The sequence below is a fragment of the Hyla sarda genome, chromosome 6 (assembly GCF_029499605.1).
Source record: "Hyla sarda isolate aHylSar1 chromosome 6, aHylSar1.hap1, whole genome shotgun sequence".
Classification (NCBI taxonomy): Eukaryota; Metazoa; Chordata; class Amphibia; order Anura; family Hylidae; genus Hyla; species Hyla sarda.
In genome coordinates this window covers 184,340,709-184,357,877 of record NC_079194.1, presented here as the reverse complement: position 1 = coordinate 184,357,877, position 17,169 = coordinate 184,340,709, and the positions used below count along the sequence as shown (strand labels likewise).

General features: G+C 44.2%; 1 protein-coding gene across 8 annotated transcripts in view; it reads left to right on the top strand.

Annotated features, from left to right (window-relative positions):
• The window catches only part of CDH15 (cadherin 15), a 120,117-nt gene that overhangs the window by 82,569 nt on the left and 20,379 nt on the right, over nucleotides 1–17,169 (top strand). For all 8 annotated transcript variants that reach the window (XM_056526033.1, XM_056526029.1, XM_056526030.1 and 5 more), the window contains exons 2-8: nucleotides 10,083–10,244; nucleotides 11,108–11,263; nucleotides 11,392–11,536; nucleotides 11,730–11,890; nucleotides 11,978–12,106; nucleotides 12,660–12,845; nucleotides 14,589–14,842. In XM_056526033.1, coding sequence (XP_056382008.1) covers nucleotides 10,161–10,244; nucleotides 11,108–11,263; nucleotides 11,392–11,536; nucleotides 11,730–11,890; nucleotides 11,978–12,106; nucleotides 12,660–12,845; nucleotides 14,589–14,842 — 1,115 coding nt within the window. In that variant the 5' untranslated portion in view covers nucleotides 10,083–10,160. The remainder of the gene's footprint in view (nucleotides 1–10,082; nucleotides 10,245–11,107; nucleotides 11,264–11,391; nucleotides 11,537–11,729; nucleotides 11,891–11,977; nucleotides 12,107–12,659; nucleotides 12,846–14,588; nucleotides 14,843–17,169) is intronic.

Below are 17,169 nucleotides of genomic sequence, written 5' to 3'. Positions count from 1 at the left end.
CAGGTTACCAAAGTAATCTGGTCTTTCTAGTGATAAGGATTAGACTGCAGAAAACATAAGGAGCCATTATGTGTATTTGGTAGCAATGCAGTGCTTCCTTGCTTATGAATGTAATGTCTGAACATTAAATATTAAATATAAGTAGAGCAGTGATGTGTAAACAAAATCCCTGACAAGTTTCCCTGTCATTCTGCAATCTATACGTGATAAAGGGAGGACAGACTGTTAGAAATCTTTGCTAATTTTATAAAAAAAAAAAAGAAAAGGAAAAACTAAAATATTGCATGAACATACCGTAAGTATTCAGACCCTTTACTCGGCACTTAGTTGAAGCGTCTTTGGCAGCGAATACAGCTTCCAGTCTTCTTGGGTATGATGATATAAGGTTTGCACCAAGATTTGGAGATTTTTTCTCTGCAGATCTTCTTAAAGGGGTACTCAGCCCCTAGACATCTTATTCACTATCCTTTGGATAAGAAGTCTGATCACAGGAGGGGTCCGGCTTCCGGGACCCCCTACGATCTCTGGGACTGCACTGCGGTATTCTGAACACTGAAGCTTAGGGCTTCCGTTTTTGTGATGCTACGCCCCCCTCCATTCATGTCTATGGGGTTGATTCTTAGTTTCATTTAATTAGGGAATCCTGTTTCCCACAGCCTGAGTGTCCTTTTTATTTTTTATGCAAACACCAGGAGGGCTTTCATGTGCTTTGTACTGACTGAGGAGAGGCTTCTTTCTGGCCACTCTGTCATAAAGCCCAGATTGGTAGAATGCTGCAGTTATAGTTGATTTTTTGGAAGTTTCTCCCATTTGTACACACCTTCATCTTTTCACCCCAGCTAGAGTAACTATTGGGTTCTTGGTCATCCTGCTTACCAAGGCCCTTCTTATCTGATTACTGGTGGCTGGTGGTGCGGCCAACTTAGTTTAGTGGGAAGTCCTGGTTGTTCCAAACTTCACAGTTAAAGGGGTACCCCAGTGGAAAACAGTTATCTTGTTTTTGTTTTTTTAACCCCTTAAGGACCAAGGACGTACCGGTGCGTCCTTGGTCCTGCTCTCCCAATATAACGCGGGGTTACACAGTAACCCCGCGTCATATCACGGCGGGCCCAGCGTCATAGTGAAGCCGGGACCCGCCTCTAATAGCGTGCAGCGCCGATCGCTGTGCCGCGCGCTATTAACCCTTTAGCCGCGCACTCAGAGCTGAGCCGCGCGGCTAAAAGTGAAAGTGAAAGTTGCCTGCTAGCTCAGTCGGGCTGTTCGGGATAGCCGCGGCTAATCGCGGCATCCCGAACAGCTGACAGGACAGCGGGAGGGCCCCTACCTGCCTCCTCGCTGTCCGATCACCGAATGACTGCTCAGTGCCTGAGATCCAGGCATGAGCAGTCATGCGGCAGAATCGTTGATCACTGGTTTCTTATGAGAAACCAGTGATCAATGATGAAGATCAGTGTGTGCAGTGTTATAGGTCCCTATGGGACCTATAACACTGCAAAAAGAAAGTAAAAAAAAAAAGTGAATAAAGATCATTTAACTCCTCCCCTATTAAAAGTTTGAATCACCCCCCTTTTACAATAAAAAAAAAAAAACACAGTGTAAATAAAAATAAACATATATGGTATCACCACGTGCGGAAATGTCCAAATTATAAAAATATATCATTAATTAAACCGCTCGGTCAATGGCGTGCGCGCAAAAAAATTCCAAAGTCCAAAATAGTGCATTTTTGGTCACTTTTTATATCATTTAAAAATTACTTTTTATATCATTTAAAATTTAAAAAATGGTACCGTTAAAAACTTCAGATCACGGCGCAAAAAATGAGCCCTCATACCGCCCCATACACGGAAAAATAAAAAGTTATAGGGGTCAGAAGATGACAATTTTAAACGTATTAATTTTCCTGCATGTAGTTATGATTTTTTCCAGAAGTCCGACAAAATCAAACCTATATAAGTAGGGCATCATCTTAATCGTATGGACCTACAGAATAAAGATAAGGTGTCATTTTTACCGAAAAATGTACTACGTAGAAACGGAAGCCCCCAAAAGTTACAAAACGGCATTTTTTTTTCAATTTTGTCGCACAATAATTTTTTTTTCCGTTTCATCGTAGATTTTTGGGCAAAATGACTGACGTCATTACAAAGTAGAATTGGTGGCGCAAAAAATAAGCATTCATATGGATTTTTAGGTGCAAAATTGAAAGAGTTCTGATTTTTTAAAGGCAAGGAGCAAAAAACGAAAATGAAAAAACGGAAAACCCCCCGGTCCTTAAGGGGTTAAATCAACAGGTGGCAGAAAGTTAAACAGATTTGTAAATTACCTCTATCCTCCAGTACCTTCAGCTTGCAACAGCTGGAGACAACCCGTTTGGGAAACACTGCCGTAGGGTATTTTTGTGGCCTGGGCCAGGTGGAAATATCATGGAAACAGTTTAGGGCCACATATGGGGTATCGCCATACTCGGGAGAAATTGCGTCACAAATTTTGGGGGGCTTTTTCTCCTTTTACCCCTTATGAAAAGTTAAAGTTGGGGTCTACACCAGCATGTTAGTGTAAAAAAAATATTTTTACACTAACATGCTGGTGTTGCCCCATACTGTGGGGTGTTAAGGCTCACTGGACCCCTTTTTACGTTCCTTGAGGGGTGTAGTTTCCAAAATAGCATGCCATGTGGCTTTTTTTGCTGTTCTGGCACCATAGGGGCTTCCTAAATGTGACATGCCCCCCAAATACCATTTCAGAAAAACTTACTCTCCAAAATCCCATTGCCGCTCCTTCCCTTCTGAGCCTTGTAGTGCATCCACAGAGCACTTGACATCCACATATGAGGTATTTCCTTACTCGAGAGAAATTGGGTTACAAATTTTGTTTTTTGTTTTCTCCTTTTACCCCTTGTAAATTTTCAAAAACTGGGTCTACAAGAACATGCGAGTGTAAAAAATGAAGATTTTGAATTTTCTCCTTCACCTTGCTGCTTTTCCTGTGAAACACCTAAAGGGTTAACACACTTTCTGAATGTCAATTTGAATACTTTGTGGGGTGCAGTTTTTACAATGAGGTAATTTATGGGGTATTTCTAATATGAAGACCCCTCAAATCCACTTCAAAACTGAACTGGTCCGATTTTGAACATATTGTGAAAAATTGGAAAATTGCTGCTGAATTTTGAAGCCCTCTGATGTCTTCCAAAAGTAAAAACATGTAAACTTTATAATGCAAATTTAAAGTAGACATATTGTATATGGGAATCAATATATAATTTATTTGGAATATCCATTTTCCTTACAAGCAGAGAGTTTGTTAGAAAAAATTAATTTTGGGATTTTTCACCAAGAAAGGATGCAAGTAACAACGAAAATTTACCACTGTGTTAAAGTAGAATATGTCAGGAAAAAACAATCTCGGAATCAGAATAATCGGTAAAAGCATCCTAGAGTTATTAATGCATAAAGTGACAGTGGTCAGAATTGCAAAAAAGGGCTCAGTCCTTAAGGTGAAAAAGGGCTCCGTCCTTAAGGGGTTAATAGCCATCCATGACAAGTCCTTATGTCTATTGGTAAGCCGCTTTGAAGCCACATTAGTCCAGACAGTCTCTGCCGTGGCCGCTGGGAGCCTCGGAACGAGCTCCAGCAAGTCCTTAGCGCGGATGAGCTTGTAGATGGTCTTTGGCTTCCACAAGTCGGGCTTCAGTCCCTCCAGCTGATGCTCCTTCACAAACCGGACAACATCCCCATAGAACCAGGGAGTGTTCCAGTTGGAAGGGGTGGAGCTGTCCCAGCCGAGCTGTCTCCAGAGGGGCAAGAGAAACAAGTGAGACATGGACCTGCCCGCTGAGCCAGTCTTTTCAACAAGAGTTCTCTGCATGCTGACACATGCAAGGGAGGCCCTTAACAAAGTGGGGATATTGGGCACTCCCTTCCCACTATTTCGGGGCTCCTTATACATCACAGTCCTCTTGACTCTGTCCATTTTGCCCCAGATGAAGCAAAACACTGTCCGAGTGATGGCCTTGCAAACAGTGGCATGGGGAGGCCAGGCCTGTGCGGTGTATTGAAGCACAGACAAAACTTCACTCCACAAGACCAGTGTTTTGCCCTCCATCAAGAGCTTTCTAGAGCTCCACAGTCCAATCTTAGAGTTCATTTTTGCCAGTCGGTCTTGCAAAGACATAAGGGCTGTTCCTTCCTTCCCGAAGTAGACTCCCAGGATTTGAATGAAGTCTGGTTTAACAGTAAAGGGGAAGGGGGTGGAAGAAGCCAGGTACCATTCCCTGAGGAGCATAGCTTTCAACTTCCCGCATTTGATTTTTGCCGCTGAAGCTCTGCCAAAGTCCTTCCGAACGCTGGTCACCTCATCCATGTAGAGCGAGCACTTGACCTCGTAGTGATCTGGTCCTGTTAAGGTGATCCCTCTGATCTCTCCATTCTGCTGGGTAGACTCAGCGAAGAGCTCTATAACACAAACAAAAAGAATAGGTGAAAGAGGGCAGCCTTGTCTAACCCCTGAAAGAATTGGGAAGGGGTCAGTCTTCCAGCCGTTCACCAACACCATGCTACAAAATATCAAAGTACATGACGTTAACAAAAGAGCAAAACATCTTCCCCAGACCCAGCCTGTGCAGAGCCCTGCCCATGAAAGCGTGGGAGACACAGTCAAACGCCTTCTCCTGATCCAGACTGACCAGGGCGGCACGGGCACAACGGTCCTGGATGTAATAGACCGTGTCACTCACTAGGGCAATGCTGTTGGCGACCCTGCGACCATGGATGCCGCAGGTCTGGTCCGGATGGACGATCTGCCCAATAACAGATTTCAGCCTGTTGGCTAGCACCTTGGCGAGGATCTTGTAGTCCACGTTAAGGAGAGAGATGGGATGCCAATTTTTGAAATCACATCTCTTTAGTGGCAGAGAGCAGCTCCCCCTCCGTCAAGGGATATAGCTGCTGCATCTGCGGGATCAACAACGTTAGTGATACCTGACAGGAACCTCCCAGCGGCTTTGGGTCAGATGACTTTGGGACGTAGAGATTGCTGTAGAAGTCAGAGTCGACCCCCATCACCTCTTCCTTGCCCCTCCTCATGTGTCTGGTCTCCTCTCGCAGTTCAGTCAGGGGCATGTGGCCAGCATGGAGCTTCCTGAAAAAGAAAGAGTTACACTTCTCATTCCTTTCCAGGTTCTCCACCTTGGAATGAAAGACGATTTGCTTAGATTCCTCCTCAAAGTGTCTTTTCAAGCTCTATTTGGTCTCCTCCAGCTCCATCTCCTGACGTCCCAGCCACACTGAAGCAGGTCTTGTAGTTACCACAACTCGCGCTGCAGCCTCCTGAAGTCCCACTTCTTCTCACACGCCTGTTGTCTGCCTTTTGCCTGAAAGAAACAACAAAACTCGACTTTAACATATTCCCACCAATCGCTGATGCAGTTAAACAGACATTTATCATTGCGCCATACAAGGTGCACATCCCTAAGTTCCTCCATGACCTCCCTCAGCGCCAACAGGGCACACTTCAACTTCCAGGAGCCTGGGCTAGGTGGAAATCCATGGCCCAGAGTTCCCCGAAATCGAATGGCCCTGTGGTCAGAGAAGAAGCAGGGGACCATAGAGTACGACACCTTTCTAACTGCTCTTTCTACTGCCCTAGTGGTGGCAAAATGAGCCCGCAGGGTCTGGAGAACCTCCAGATGGACATCCTTCTCAGGGTGGGCATACAGGTTGATGAGCTCACCCGCCCAGGAACCGTCTGCGACAAGACGTCTGCCACACGGAATCAAGTGCAAAGTTTCTTCCCCTGATCAGGATGGCCACCCCCACAAACCTACAGTCACCCCCACCAGACCAGTAGGAAGGGCTGTGAGACCACTGCCTGGTCAGATGCTTGTAAGACCTAGAAGAGGACAAAGCACATTCCTGCAGCATGTAAACATCGCACCTCAGAGAGTCTAAGAAAGTAAGCACAGTCTGGAATCTAAACCGCTCTCTAATACTCCTCACATTAATGCTAAAGATGTTAAGATCAGCCATGGGAATAAAAAAGCGAGATTAGTTCAGATAGTAGTTACCATTCCGGTCGGGCGGATCCTCTTCTCTGGTGCTTGTCGACTCCTGTGGCCTCTCATAGCACCCTTCCAAGAACACGTCGTAGACCGGATTGGCCGGTGTGTCTAGGATTTCCTTGACTTTTGGGTCCTGCAGCAGTTCCTCCATAGACTGTGCTTGGACATGCTCCACTTGGACCTGCTCTATCTCCTCTTCTTCATCTGAAGGCTGGAGGCTCTCGCAGGTCTCAATGATCTTTCTCTTGTAGAACTCAGCTGATGGGTTGTCCCTTGCTTTCCTTTTCCTCTGTATGGTACCTGGGAGAGGAAGCACAGGAAAATCCTCCAAAGAGCAGGCACCAGCAGCTGGAGGGGGGTTAGGTGCTGCTGGGCCAGGGGAGAAAGGAGGCTGGGTGGGGCAGGGGGCAGGAGACGGCGGCCCTGAAGACACGGTGGGAGGGAAGGGGGAGGCTGTCTCCTCGTGGGGGCGGGAGAGGCCCGGGCAGGGGTGGGCCGGGCAGGGGGGCAGGCCGAGATGGAGCAATGGTGGGCCAAGGACGGGGCAGGGGTGGTGGATTTCGCTTTCTTACCCTCATTGGTCTGTTTGGCCTTCTGTGCCTCTGGCTCCGGAGCTGGGGCTGGCTTCGGTGTTCTCGCTGCCACAGATGCCCATGTTCTCTCCCTCTGGGGTCAGTCTTTGTAGCTGGGGGCCACCAGTCCACAGAGATTGCAAGTCTTGCTCTTTGGGCAATCCTATGTCGTGTGGCCTGTCACTCGGCAAAACCTGCAGGCATCTTCCTTACAGTCTTTACTCCTGTGGCCCTTCTTGCCACATCTCCTGCAGGTCTGCGGCATGTCTGGGTAGAAAATAAGCCCTGTGGAGTTGCCCAAGGAGAATGTTGGTGGCAGGTGCTGTAGTCCATCTGGAGAGGCAGGGTCCTTGTTGAATCTTACAACCACAGACCACTTGCAGGACTAGAATCCGAGGGAGTTCAGGATGTGAGTCGGCTCCATCACCATGGTGCAAAAGCGCAGTTGCCCACAAAGTGAGAGAAAGGGGATTCGGGACTCGCCGCTTTTACCGCCTCCCAGTATCTTCTACAGGTGTTGATGGTAGCAAAGGTGATGTAGAAGATTCCGGACATAAAGGTTGCAATACCGAGGGTGTCCGCTGAGGAGAAGCCTTGATCTGCCAGCATCTTCTTGCAGAACACGTTGTGGGACATGTCCGGCACCCTTCTATCCACTGGCTTGAGCTTCAAGGCAACAGTCTGCCTCATCCAGGGCTTCAGTGCTGGAGCGTCATGATTCAGGGTTCTGCTACCCTTCTGCCTTGCTGGGGTGGAAGTTGAAGATGGCTTGGTTTGGGGCTGGTCCTCCAGGCTTTGCCCTGTAGCTTCCTTCTGGGTTGCTTTGCTGGTTGAGGCCATGGCTTCTTCCAGCAGGCTTTTTGTGCTTCCTTTCTTGCTTTTGTAGGGGCAAGCGGTGTTTAACTAGCTTGCCCCCTGACTAGTGAGCCTGGTCCTTTAACCCCTTAAGGACTCAGGGTTTTTCAGTTTTTGCACTTTCGTTTTTTCCTCCTTACCTTTTAAAAATCATAACCCTTTCAATTTTCCACCTAAAAATCCATATTATGACTTATTTTTTGCGTCACCAATTCTACTTTGCAGTGACAGTCATTTTACCCAAAAATTCACGGCGAAACGGGAAAAAAAATAATTGTGCGTCAAAATTGAAGAAAAAACGCAATTTTGTAACTTTTGGGGGCTTCCGTTTCTACGCAGTGCATATTTCGGTAAAAATGACACCTTATCATTATTCTGTAGGTCCATACGGTTAAAATGATATCCTACTTATATAGGTTTGATTTTGTCGTACCTCTGGAAAAAATCATAACTACATGCAGGAAAATGTATACGTTTAAAAATGTCATCTTCTGACCCCTATAACTTTTTTATTTTTCCACGTACAGGGCGATGTGAGGACTCATTTTTTGCGCCGTGATCTGAAGTTTTTATTGGTATGATTTTTGTTTTGATCTGACTTTTTGATCACTTTTTAATGGTATAAAAAGTGACCAAAATACGCTTTTTTGGACTTTGGAATTTTTTTACGTGTACGCCATTGACCGTGCGGTTTAATTAAAGATATGTTTTTATAGTTCGGACATTTACGCACACGGCGATACCACATATTTTTATTTACACTGTTTTATTTTTTTTATGGGAAAAGGGGGGTGATTCAAACCTTTATTAGGGAAGGGGTTAAATGACCTTTACTAACACTTTTTTTTAAAAAAAACATATCGTTAATTAAACCGCACGGTCAATGGCGTACACGTAAAAAAATTCCAAAGTCCAAAAAAGCGTATTTTGGTCACTTTTTATACCATTAAAAAGTGATCAAAAACTCAGATCAAAATAAAAATCATACCAATAAAAACTTCAGATCACGGCGCAAAAAAAGAGTCCTCACACCGCCCTGTACGTGGAAAAATAAAAAAGTTATAGGGGTCAGAAGATGACATTTTTAAACGTATACATTTTCCTGCATGTAGTTATGATTTTTTCCAGAGGTACGACAAAATCAAACCTATATAAGTAGGATATCATTTTAACCATATAGACCTACAGAATAATGATAAGGTGTAATTTTTAACGGAATATGCACTGCGTAGAAACGGAAGCCCCCAAAAGTTACAAAATGGCGTTTTTTCTTCGATTTTGACGCACAATTATTTTTTTTCCCGTTTCGCCGTGAATTTTTGGGTAAAATGACTGTCACTGCAAAGTAGAATTGGTGACGCAAAAAATAAGTCATAATATGGATTTTTAGGTGGAAAATTGAAAGGGTTATGATTTTTAAAAGGTAAGGAGGAAAAAACGAAAGTACAAAAACTGAAAAACCCTGAGTCCTTAAGGGGTTAAAGGACCAGGCTCACCAATCAGGGGGCAAGCTAGTAAAACACCGCTTGCCCCTACACTTTTGCTACTCATCTATAAGAGTGGGATGGCTCATGTATAAAAGGGTCCTAATTTAAGTATGGTGAGTTTTTAGCCACATTCTTTATATTCTCCACTTAATAGGTAATGTAAAAAACACACAAAAAAAGTGCATTGAAAAAAACTGCACAAAGTCATTATGCATTACAATATAATTTGATATGTTATGTTCATTATGTTATGTTTTTCCTCTGGGTGCAATGTTTCTAAAATTGCCATGAAGCCTTGGAGTTGGTTCATAATCCATAGAATCACTGAAATGTTGAATGACAGCAGTTACAGCTGTGGATAATGTTTCAGAAACTTGCAGGAACCACAGACAAGTAAAATTGACCCCACATCCTGCCAGATCAGCAGAGATTACTCTGGTAGTGTGCAGTATGCTCAGTAACAATGTAATATAAATCGGTATTACAGGTGTGGTTACATGACCCCTCCTCCATTCCAAAAAGTAAATTTAAGCACTTGAGATGTCCTCTTCTGTCACAATATTAAAACGTTTACTAAACCAGGTATATCCACTTCTATGAAAGATGGGTGACAAACAGTATGGCTTCCATCACACTGCATCACAGAACATAGCTAGGCCTAACTCCTATATCTGTCCCTGCACTGTACCTTTATGCCCCTGACAAAGCAGAGTGGCTTGGCGGAGCACCCCTTAAATACTCTCTAAAAGATAAAGTGGCACTATTGCTATACAACAGACAGGATAACTGAGCAACGGTACTTCTATCACTGTAGGAGTCCAAGGTCCTAAGTCCGTTGGTCCGGAGGTGCTGGGGACCAGGAAAATCCAAATCACTTATATAATCTAGCATAGAGAAAACACGGTAACCAGAGCGCCCAGCAGCGAGTCTGGAACCGGGTCCTTAGAAGCAAGTGAAGCGGAGTCTGTTGGCTGAAGCCTAGCGGTGAGTGCAGGTTACCGTGTTTTCTCTATACTAGATGAGACTCCTGGAACATAATTTTACACATGTGATGCATATATCCATTTAGTGTTTTATGATGAAAGTAATATGCATTTTATCCTGCAGGTGATCAGTGTAACAGTGCAAGATGAAGATGTCCGTGTCCTCCGCCCATGGCACCAGCGACAGCAAGCGTTAAGTGGGATGCAAAGGTTTAAAAGAGCCTGGGTGATTCCTACAATTTCTGTCTCTGAGAATCTGAAAAGCATTCCCTCTCAAGTAGTGCAGGTGAGGAATCTATGCCTATTCTCTCCCAAAAGTCCTGAATTAAGCAATGACCGCTCACATAAATGCAAAACCAGTTATTTCATATAGTTTACTGAATACAAATCTTATGCTGCCCTCTAATGTTTACAACTGGAAATACATTGCCCAGACATTAATGAAAATCCCCCCAGTTGATCCAGTAGATAAATAGAGATTTAACATTTTATTGGCTGAAACTAACTGCGCAAACATTTTGCACAATTTAAAAATGAACAACTTTGGCAAAAGTGAATGTGAAACGCAGTGCTTCTTTCTTGACTATGCAGTGGATGAGATATATAAAACTCTGGGTTCACATGTTCAGGTTGTCATAGTGAATATTAAATACAAAGCCAGGAAGAGGTCATAAATGGAGTACTCATATAAAAGGAAAGACTGACACTTTCTAACTTTGTACTAAATAATCACATTTAAAAACCTAAGCATGTGCACACAGACTAAGGGGGAATTCCACATGAGCTGCCAAATGCATGTGTCTGAAACAATGCCAGAATGCAATGGAGAGTGGCTGTGTAATGTTGCCGGGATTATCAGCAACATTTTACGAACATTGGTCAATGCATGTTGGCATGGCTTTAGATATATGCATTTATCCACTTATGTAAACTCACCCTAATTCAAATTTTAGAAGAAAAATTGTAGTAGCAGATGGAGCACAGGAGGGTATAATACACTATAATATGCATTGCAGGTGCTGATATAATTTTGGGCAGATTTAGGCATCATAATGTTATGTTTATACAAATATTGCTCACAGACATTGCTGTGTATCATAAAGGATATCCATTTACTTTTTTTTTTGTATGTGAATGTTCCTCTTTCAGATTAAGTCAGATAAGCAATATCAGAGCAGTGTTATCTACAGCATAAAGGGGCCAGGGGTCGATGAGGAGCCCAAAGGCATCTTTAACATTAATAAAACAACCGGAATTGTGTATTTGAATGCGGTGCTGGATCGTGAAAAGATTGATCGTTTCAAGGTATAACTTGTGACACCTCTTGCAGTTTTAAAGGACTAATATAATTGTTCATTATCAGAATTAAACAGTAATGGCAGATAGTAAGTGCAGGCAGTGATGACTTCCTTTTGCTCTTTCCTGTCCCACAGCTTCGTGCTTTTGCTCTGGACAGTGATGGAGTTCCCCTTGAAGACCCCACCGATTTAGAGATAGTCGTTCTGGATCAAAATGACAACCGACCAGTGTTTTCGCAGACACTGTTCAGAGGATATGTGCTAGAGAATGCAATTCCAGGTACTATAGCTTTCTCGCTAGAAATGGTAATATGTATAGCACTAGTATATTCTACAGTGTACAAAGGAGCTGCAAGTATGTAGGTAATAGGGTCAGCTGCTTGGTTTTATCTTTAGTGCTGAAATCCTGGTTCTAAATGGCCATAAAATCAAAGTGTATAAGTGGTAACCATCTTGTGTACTTCTTCCTTTAGGAACCCTAGTAATGAGGGTGATCGCTACTGATGCAGATGATGCAAACACAGACAATGCTCAGCTAAAATATTCCATCATCCAGCAGGACAGTCCAGAGATGTTCAGTATTAATCAAGACAATGGAGAAATCCGAACCGTCCAAGTGGGACTGGACAGAGAGGTAACATAGCCTCCAGATTAGGTGCCTGGAGACGAATGAGGATTTAGTGATAGGATATTAAACAGATTTCTGTCTCTGTCCTTACAGGTAGTGGGCTCCTACAACCTCACTGTACAGGTGGCCGATATGATAGGAGAAGGGTTATCAAGCACATCGAGTGCAGTCATTTCCATTGGGGACCTCAATGATAATGCACCACTATTCACTCAAGAAGAGGTATAGTAACAAAGTTGTCTTTGATAGAGCCTTGCTTTATGAGAGATTGTATAACATGTCCAGTAACATCATTTCTTATTGCTTGAGGAAAATGGACATTGCAACTTAAATGGAAAAATAGAAGTTGTATTATGACTGGTATGGGGCAAACAGCAGGCCAGTGAGTGCATAAGGGGGTCCATTAGTAAACTTTGTATATGGAGAGCTGATGAGGCTTATATTAGAGCAGAACAAAGGATAAGGCATCTTAAAACCAACCTGTAATGATTCTTGTTTCTCCCAGAATCTGGCATGAGGTATGCCCAAACAAAACCATTAATAGTCCCAATATACATTTTTTTGGTCTTTTCTGCCTGTATTCTGTAGAAGTCATAACTTCTACAGAATACAGGCAGAAAAGACCAAAAAAATGTATATTGGGACTATTAATGGTTTTGTTTGGGCATATTTTGTGTTTTGCCGTTTCCTCTACCTATTTTCAAGTACAAACCACACACTACATCAGCATATTGTGTAACTATCTAATTTTTTTTCTTGTCTTTCATTGTTGTAGTTTATAATGGATGTCCCGGAACAGAGCAGCAACTTAGAAGTTGGCAAAGTGAGTGTGACAGACAGAGATCTCCGTGGCTCTCCAAACTGGATGGTCAAATACTCAATCATCAGTGGAGACCCCCATGGAGCATTTACTATTCACACAGACTTGCAGACCAATGAGGGCATTCTTTCGCTTGTCAAGGTAACCACCATCTCTTCACACATAACTTGCATTGCCATCCAGGTTGTGCTGTGTGCCTGATAATTATCTAGAAGGGAAAGGTTCTTAGCCCTGCCCTACAGAACCTTTATATGAACATTTGCATTTTCAAGGACATACAGACTTAGCGTTATGTAATAATCCCCTGTATATAGCTATATGCGTGGGTGCAATTGGTGTGGCATTCATTTCTTGACAGCTGTGGGTGTGCAGGACAGTCTTGAAGTCCAAAGTATTTGACACCTATGATGTTGTCTATGATCAAGTACTATGACTATAGAAACAACCCATATCTGCCTACATTCCCAAGAAGACTCTTCATCAGTACTAAAGGGGTACTTTGGTGGAAAAAAATGTTTTCAAATCAACTGGTGCCAAAAAGTTATACAGATTTGTAAATTACTTCTATATAAAAGTCTAAATCCTTTCAGTACTTATCAGCTGCTGTATGCCCTGGAGAAAGTCATGTAATCTTTCCAGTCTGAGCACAGTGCTCTCTGCTGACACCTCTGTCTGTCTCAGGAACTGTCCAGAGCAGGAAAGGTTTGCTATGGGGATATGCTCCTACTCTGGAGAGTTCCTGACACAGTCAGAGGTGTCAGCAGAAAGCACTGTGATTAGACTGGAAAGGACTACACAACTTTTTCTGGCACATACAGCAGCTGATAAGTACTGAAAGGATTAAGATTTTTAAATAGAAGTAATTTACAAATCTGTATAACTTTCTGGCACTAGTTGATTTAAAAACATTTGTTTTCCACCGGAGCACCCCTTTAAGAAAGCCCTGCCTGAATCTTTGGTCTTCAATTGTCAGATATTATGAAACAAGTTTATATATTATAACTCCACCTTTTAAAAGGTATTGTACAATGTTGCATTACTATGCAGTTTCTTAAAAGCTTCAGTGGTTCTTCCTTTCAGGTCACAGGGCTGAATGACCAAACATCTCTCTGATGGTTCAGTGTCTGCGCTGCGTGCTCAGTTGTGATGCACTGCAGGAGATATTTAAAGGGGTTCTCCGGTACTTACACATCTTTTCCCCTATCCAAAGGATAGGTGATAAGATGCCTGATCACGGGAGTCCTGCCGCTGGGGACCCCCATGATCATGCACGCGGCACCCTGTTTGTATTCAGTCCCCGGAGCGTGTTCGCTCCGGGACTGATTACAGGCGACCACCGGGCCGGCGGCGTGTGACTTCACGCCTCCGCCCCCGTGTGACGTCACACTCCGCCCCTCAATGCAAGCCTACGGGAGGGGGCGTGACAGCTATCATGCCCCCTCCCATAGGTTTGCATTGAGGGGCGGAGTGTGATGTCACACGGGGGCGGAGGCGTGACGTCACATGCCGCCGGCCCGGTGGTCGCCTGTAATCAGTCCCGGAGCGAACACACTCCGGGGACTGATTACAAAGGGGGTGCCACGTGCATGATCCCGGGGGTCCCCACCGGCGGGACTCCCGCGATCAGGCATCTTATCCCCTATCCTTTGGATAGGGGAAAAGATGTGTAAGCACCGGAGAACCCCTTTAAAGCTTGTCGAAATGTGTTGTACATTATGGGAGCTCAAGTAAGTTATAAGGAATGCTTATGATAGAGGAGGCAGCCAGCAGAATACTGAATGCAGTTTTGGGGTAGAGTAAGCACACACTTTTAAGATGTAAAATGGTGGTCAAAACTGGAGCAAATGTTTACCTTAAATAATGCGCTGCTATTGTCGTCTTCAGCCTCTAGATCATGAAGCACATGCCATTCATAACCTGACTGTGTTTGCTGAGAATGAAGCGCCACTTCTCCCCTCAGTCCTTCGTACATATAAGTCTCAGGCCAGAATCAAGATCATTGTAAAAAACCTGAATGAGCCCCCAGTCTTTTCAGAAAACGCCATGATGGTGAGAGTAAAGGAGAGGATTAACCCAGGAAGTGTAATTGGTGTCTTTACTGCAAAGGACCCCGACATCAGTCTGTCCCAGGAGATCCGGTGAGATGTTAACATTTGTAACTTACCTTGTGCACTAGAGCACTGAGGGGGAGATTAAATGGGCACTGGAATTTTTATTAAGGTATTTGTCATAGGTACAATCCAAAACAACACTAAAAAAGGAAACAAGTGATCAACATCAGAATGGGCCGAGGCCCTGTAGCAAACATATGATTACAAAAGAATAAAGAAAACATATGGAACATATGAGCGGGCTCAGAAAGGCCAATGAGGCCGTCAAACCAAGGCAAGAGCCCCTATATTGGTAAATACGTACAAAGATAGAGACCATAATGCTAACTGTGTGGCAATGCAGAAAAGCAGGAATATGCCTATCTGCTTCAGTAGCCAGCCCAGTCTTTAGTACCACAAACAACAAAGGAGGGAAGGGGGACAATAGAGACGAGAGGGAAGGGAGGGGGCGAAAGACGGATACACACATAAAACACAAGACAGGGGGGGGGGAGGGGCGGGCGTGGGGAGAAGAAGGGAAAGAAAGGGAAAAGAGAAGAAGAAAGAGGAAGTAGAAAGGGAAGTCAAGGTGGTTGCCGATACGAAAATCGATCCCACGGTTCCCAGACAGAAAGGAAAGAGGGGATAGAGTTATTTATGGAAGCTGTAAGAAATTCCAGGGAACGAATCTCACGAGTACGAGCCAGCAAATCGATCTCATGAGGAGGAAGATTTCTCTTCCAGCACTTAGCAATAAGGGCCTTAGCAGCCAGTAAAATGTGCATAAAGAGCCTGAAAGGCTTCTTAGCCAAAGTGGGATGAGAGAGGTGGATAAGATAAATTAAAGGGTCTAGGGGGACTAAAACTAAAACACCCAGAGTCCCAGTAATAAGGCGCTGCACTCTTTTCCAGTAATCTACTAGGAGGGGACAGGAAGACCGTGCCCAACCCCACCCCACAGCGCCAGCTGTAGGGTTAAGTCTATTCAGGAGTTCTGGGGTGTGATACCAGCCCATAAGCAGCTTGTACTGGGTTTCCTTGTAAGTGGTGCAAATAGAAGCCTTGGATGCCCTCTCCCAAATCAACCGCCGCTGAGGCAATGTAATGGTAGTACTTAAGACCTCTTCCCAATAGGCCATATAACAGTGGGTTGGGGATCACCATCAGGGGGCTGAATGAGTAGTGAGTTGATATAGTAGAGAAGGCCCCTCGCCTGAGGTCCACCTCGGCATAGCTGCTCAAAGCCAGTAGGCTGAGAGACCGTCATAGAGCCATTAGTGGAGGACATAAAATGCTGTAATTGTAAATAGCGAAAATGCACAGACGAGGGGAGGTCCCGAGATGCCAATTGCTCAAAGGGCAGTAGGGAATGAGAAACAGGGTCGACTACATCCACCACACAGAAGAGGCCCCGGGAACCCCACTCCCGCACCATAATAGAGGACATACCAGAGGAGAAAACAGGATGATAGAGGAAGGATCGGAGATACGGGAGCAATACCCCCACACATACCCAGAGAAACACATAGGCCCACATTTATCATTGCAGTGCAAGTGAAGCATTTTTTTACACCTTTTTTTGTGTGCTGATAATGTGTAGGAGCACCAAATTTATTAAAAGGTAAAAGAGCTTTGATAAATTTTGTGCAGGTCCACATTTTCTGAAATTTCTGTCTACACATACACCAAAAAGCTACACCATGTCTGGGCTGTTGTAGTTTTAGAGACTTTTCAGTGGCTTTGCGCCTTTTTTTGCTCCTTTTTACAAAAAGGCGCAATGATAAATCCCTTCCATATCATGTCTATTGCCAAAATCAGTGGATTGCAACTCAAAATCAGTGGATTGCAACTCAAAATCACCAGAAATGTGTAAACAAAAAGGGGCAAAAAAAGGCGCAAAAAACCCTGCTTGCGCCTTTTTTGCCCCTTTTTTAGACAGAAAAAACAGTCTAAAGACAATGATAAATGTGGGCCATAGGGCCTAGTAGAGGGGAGAGAGAAATAGCCGATGCTGGCTGGAGGGTACCATAGGAGAGTGTTAGGGTGGATAGGGGCCAGCCACAGCTTTTCCAGCTCCATCCAGCGGCTACATGCATGGTACGTAGATCAAGCCGCAAGGTGGCGCAGGTGAGCAGCCCAGTAATACTTCGACACATCAGGAACTGCTAAACCCCCCTGGCCCTGCCAGCCATCATGACCGACATTGGTAAACGGTGTCTTTTCCCGTCCCAAATAAAACGGAAAATAGCCGACTGAAAAGAGCTAAGTGCCGACAATGGGTACCCGGGTAGGCAATGTTTCGAAAAATAGAACAGTTTCGGGAGGATCGTCATCTTAACTGCCGCAATTCGGCCAATAAAGGAGATATATTGTGA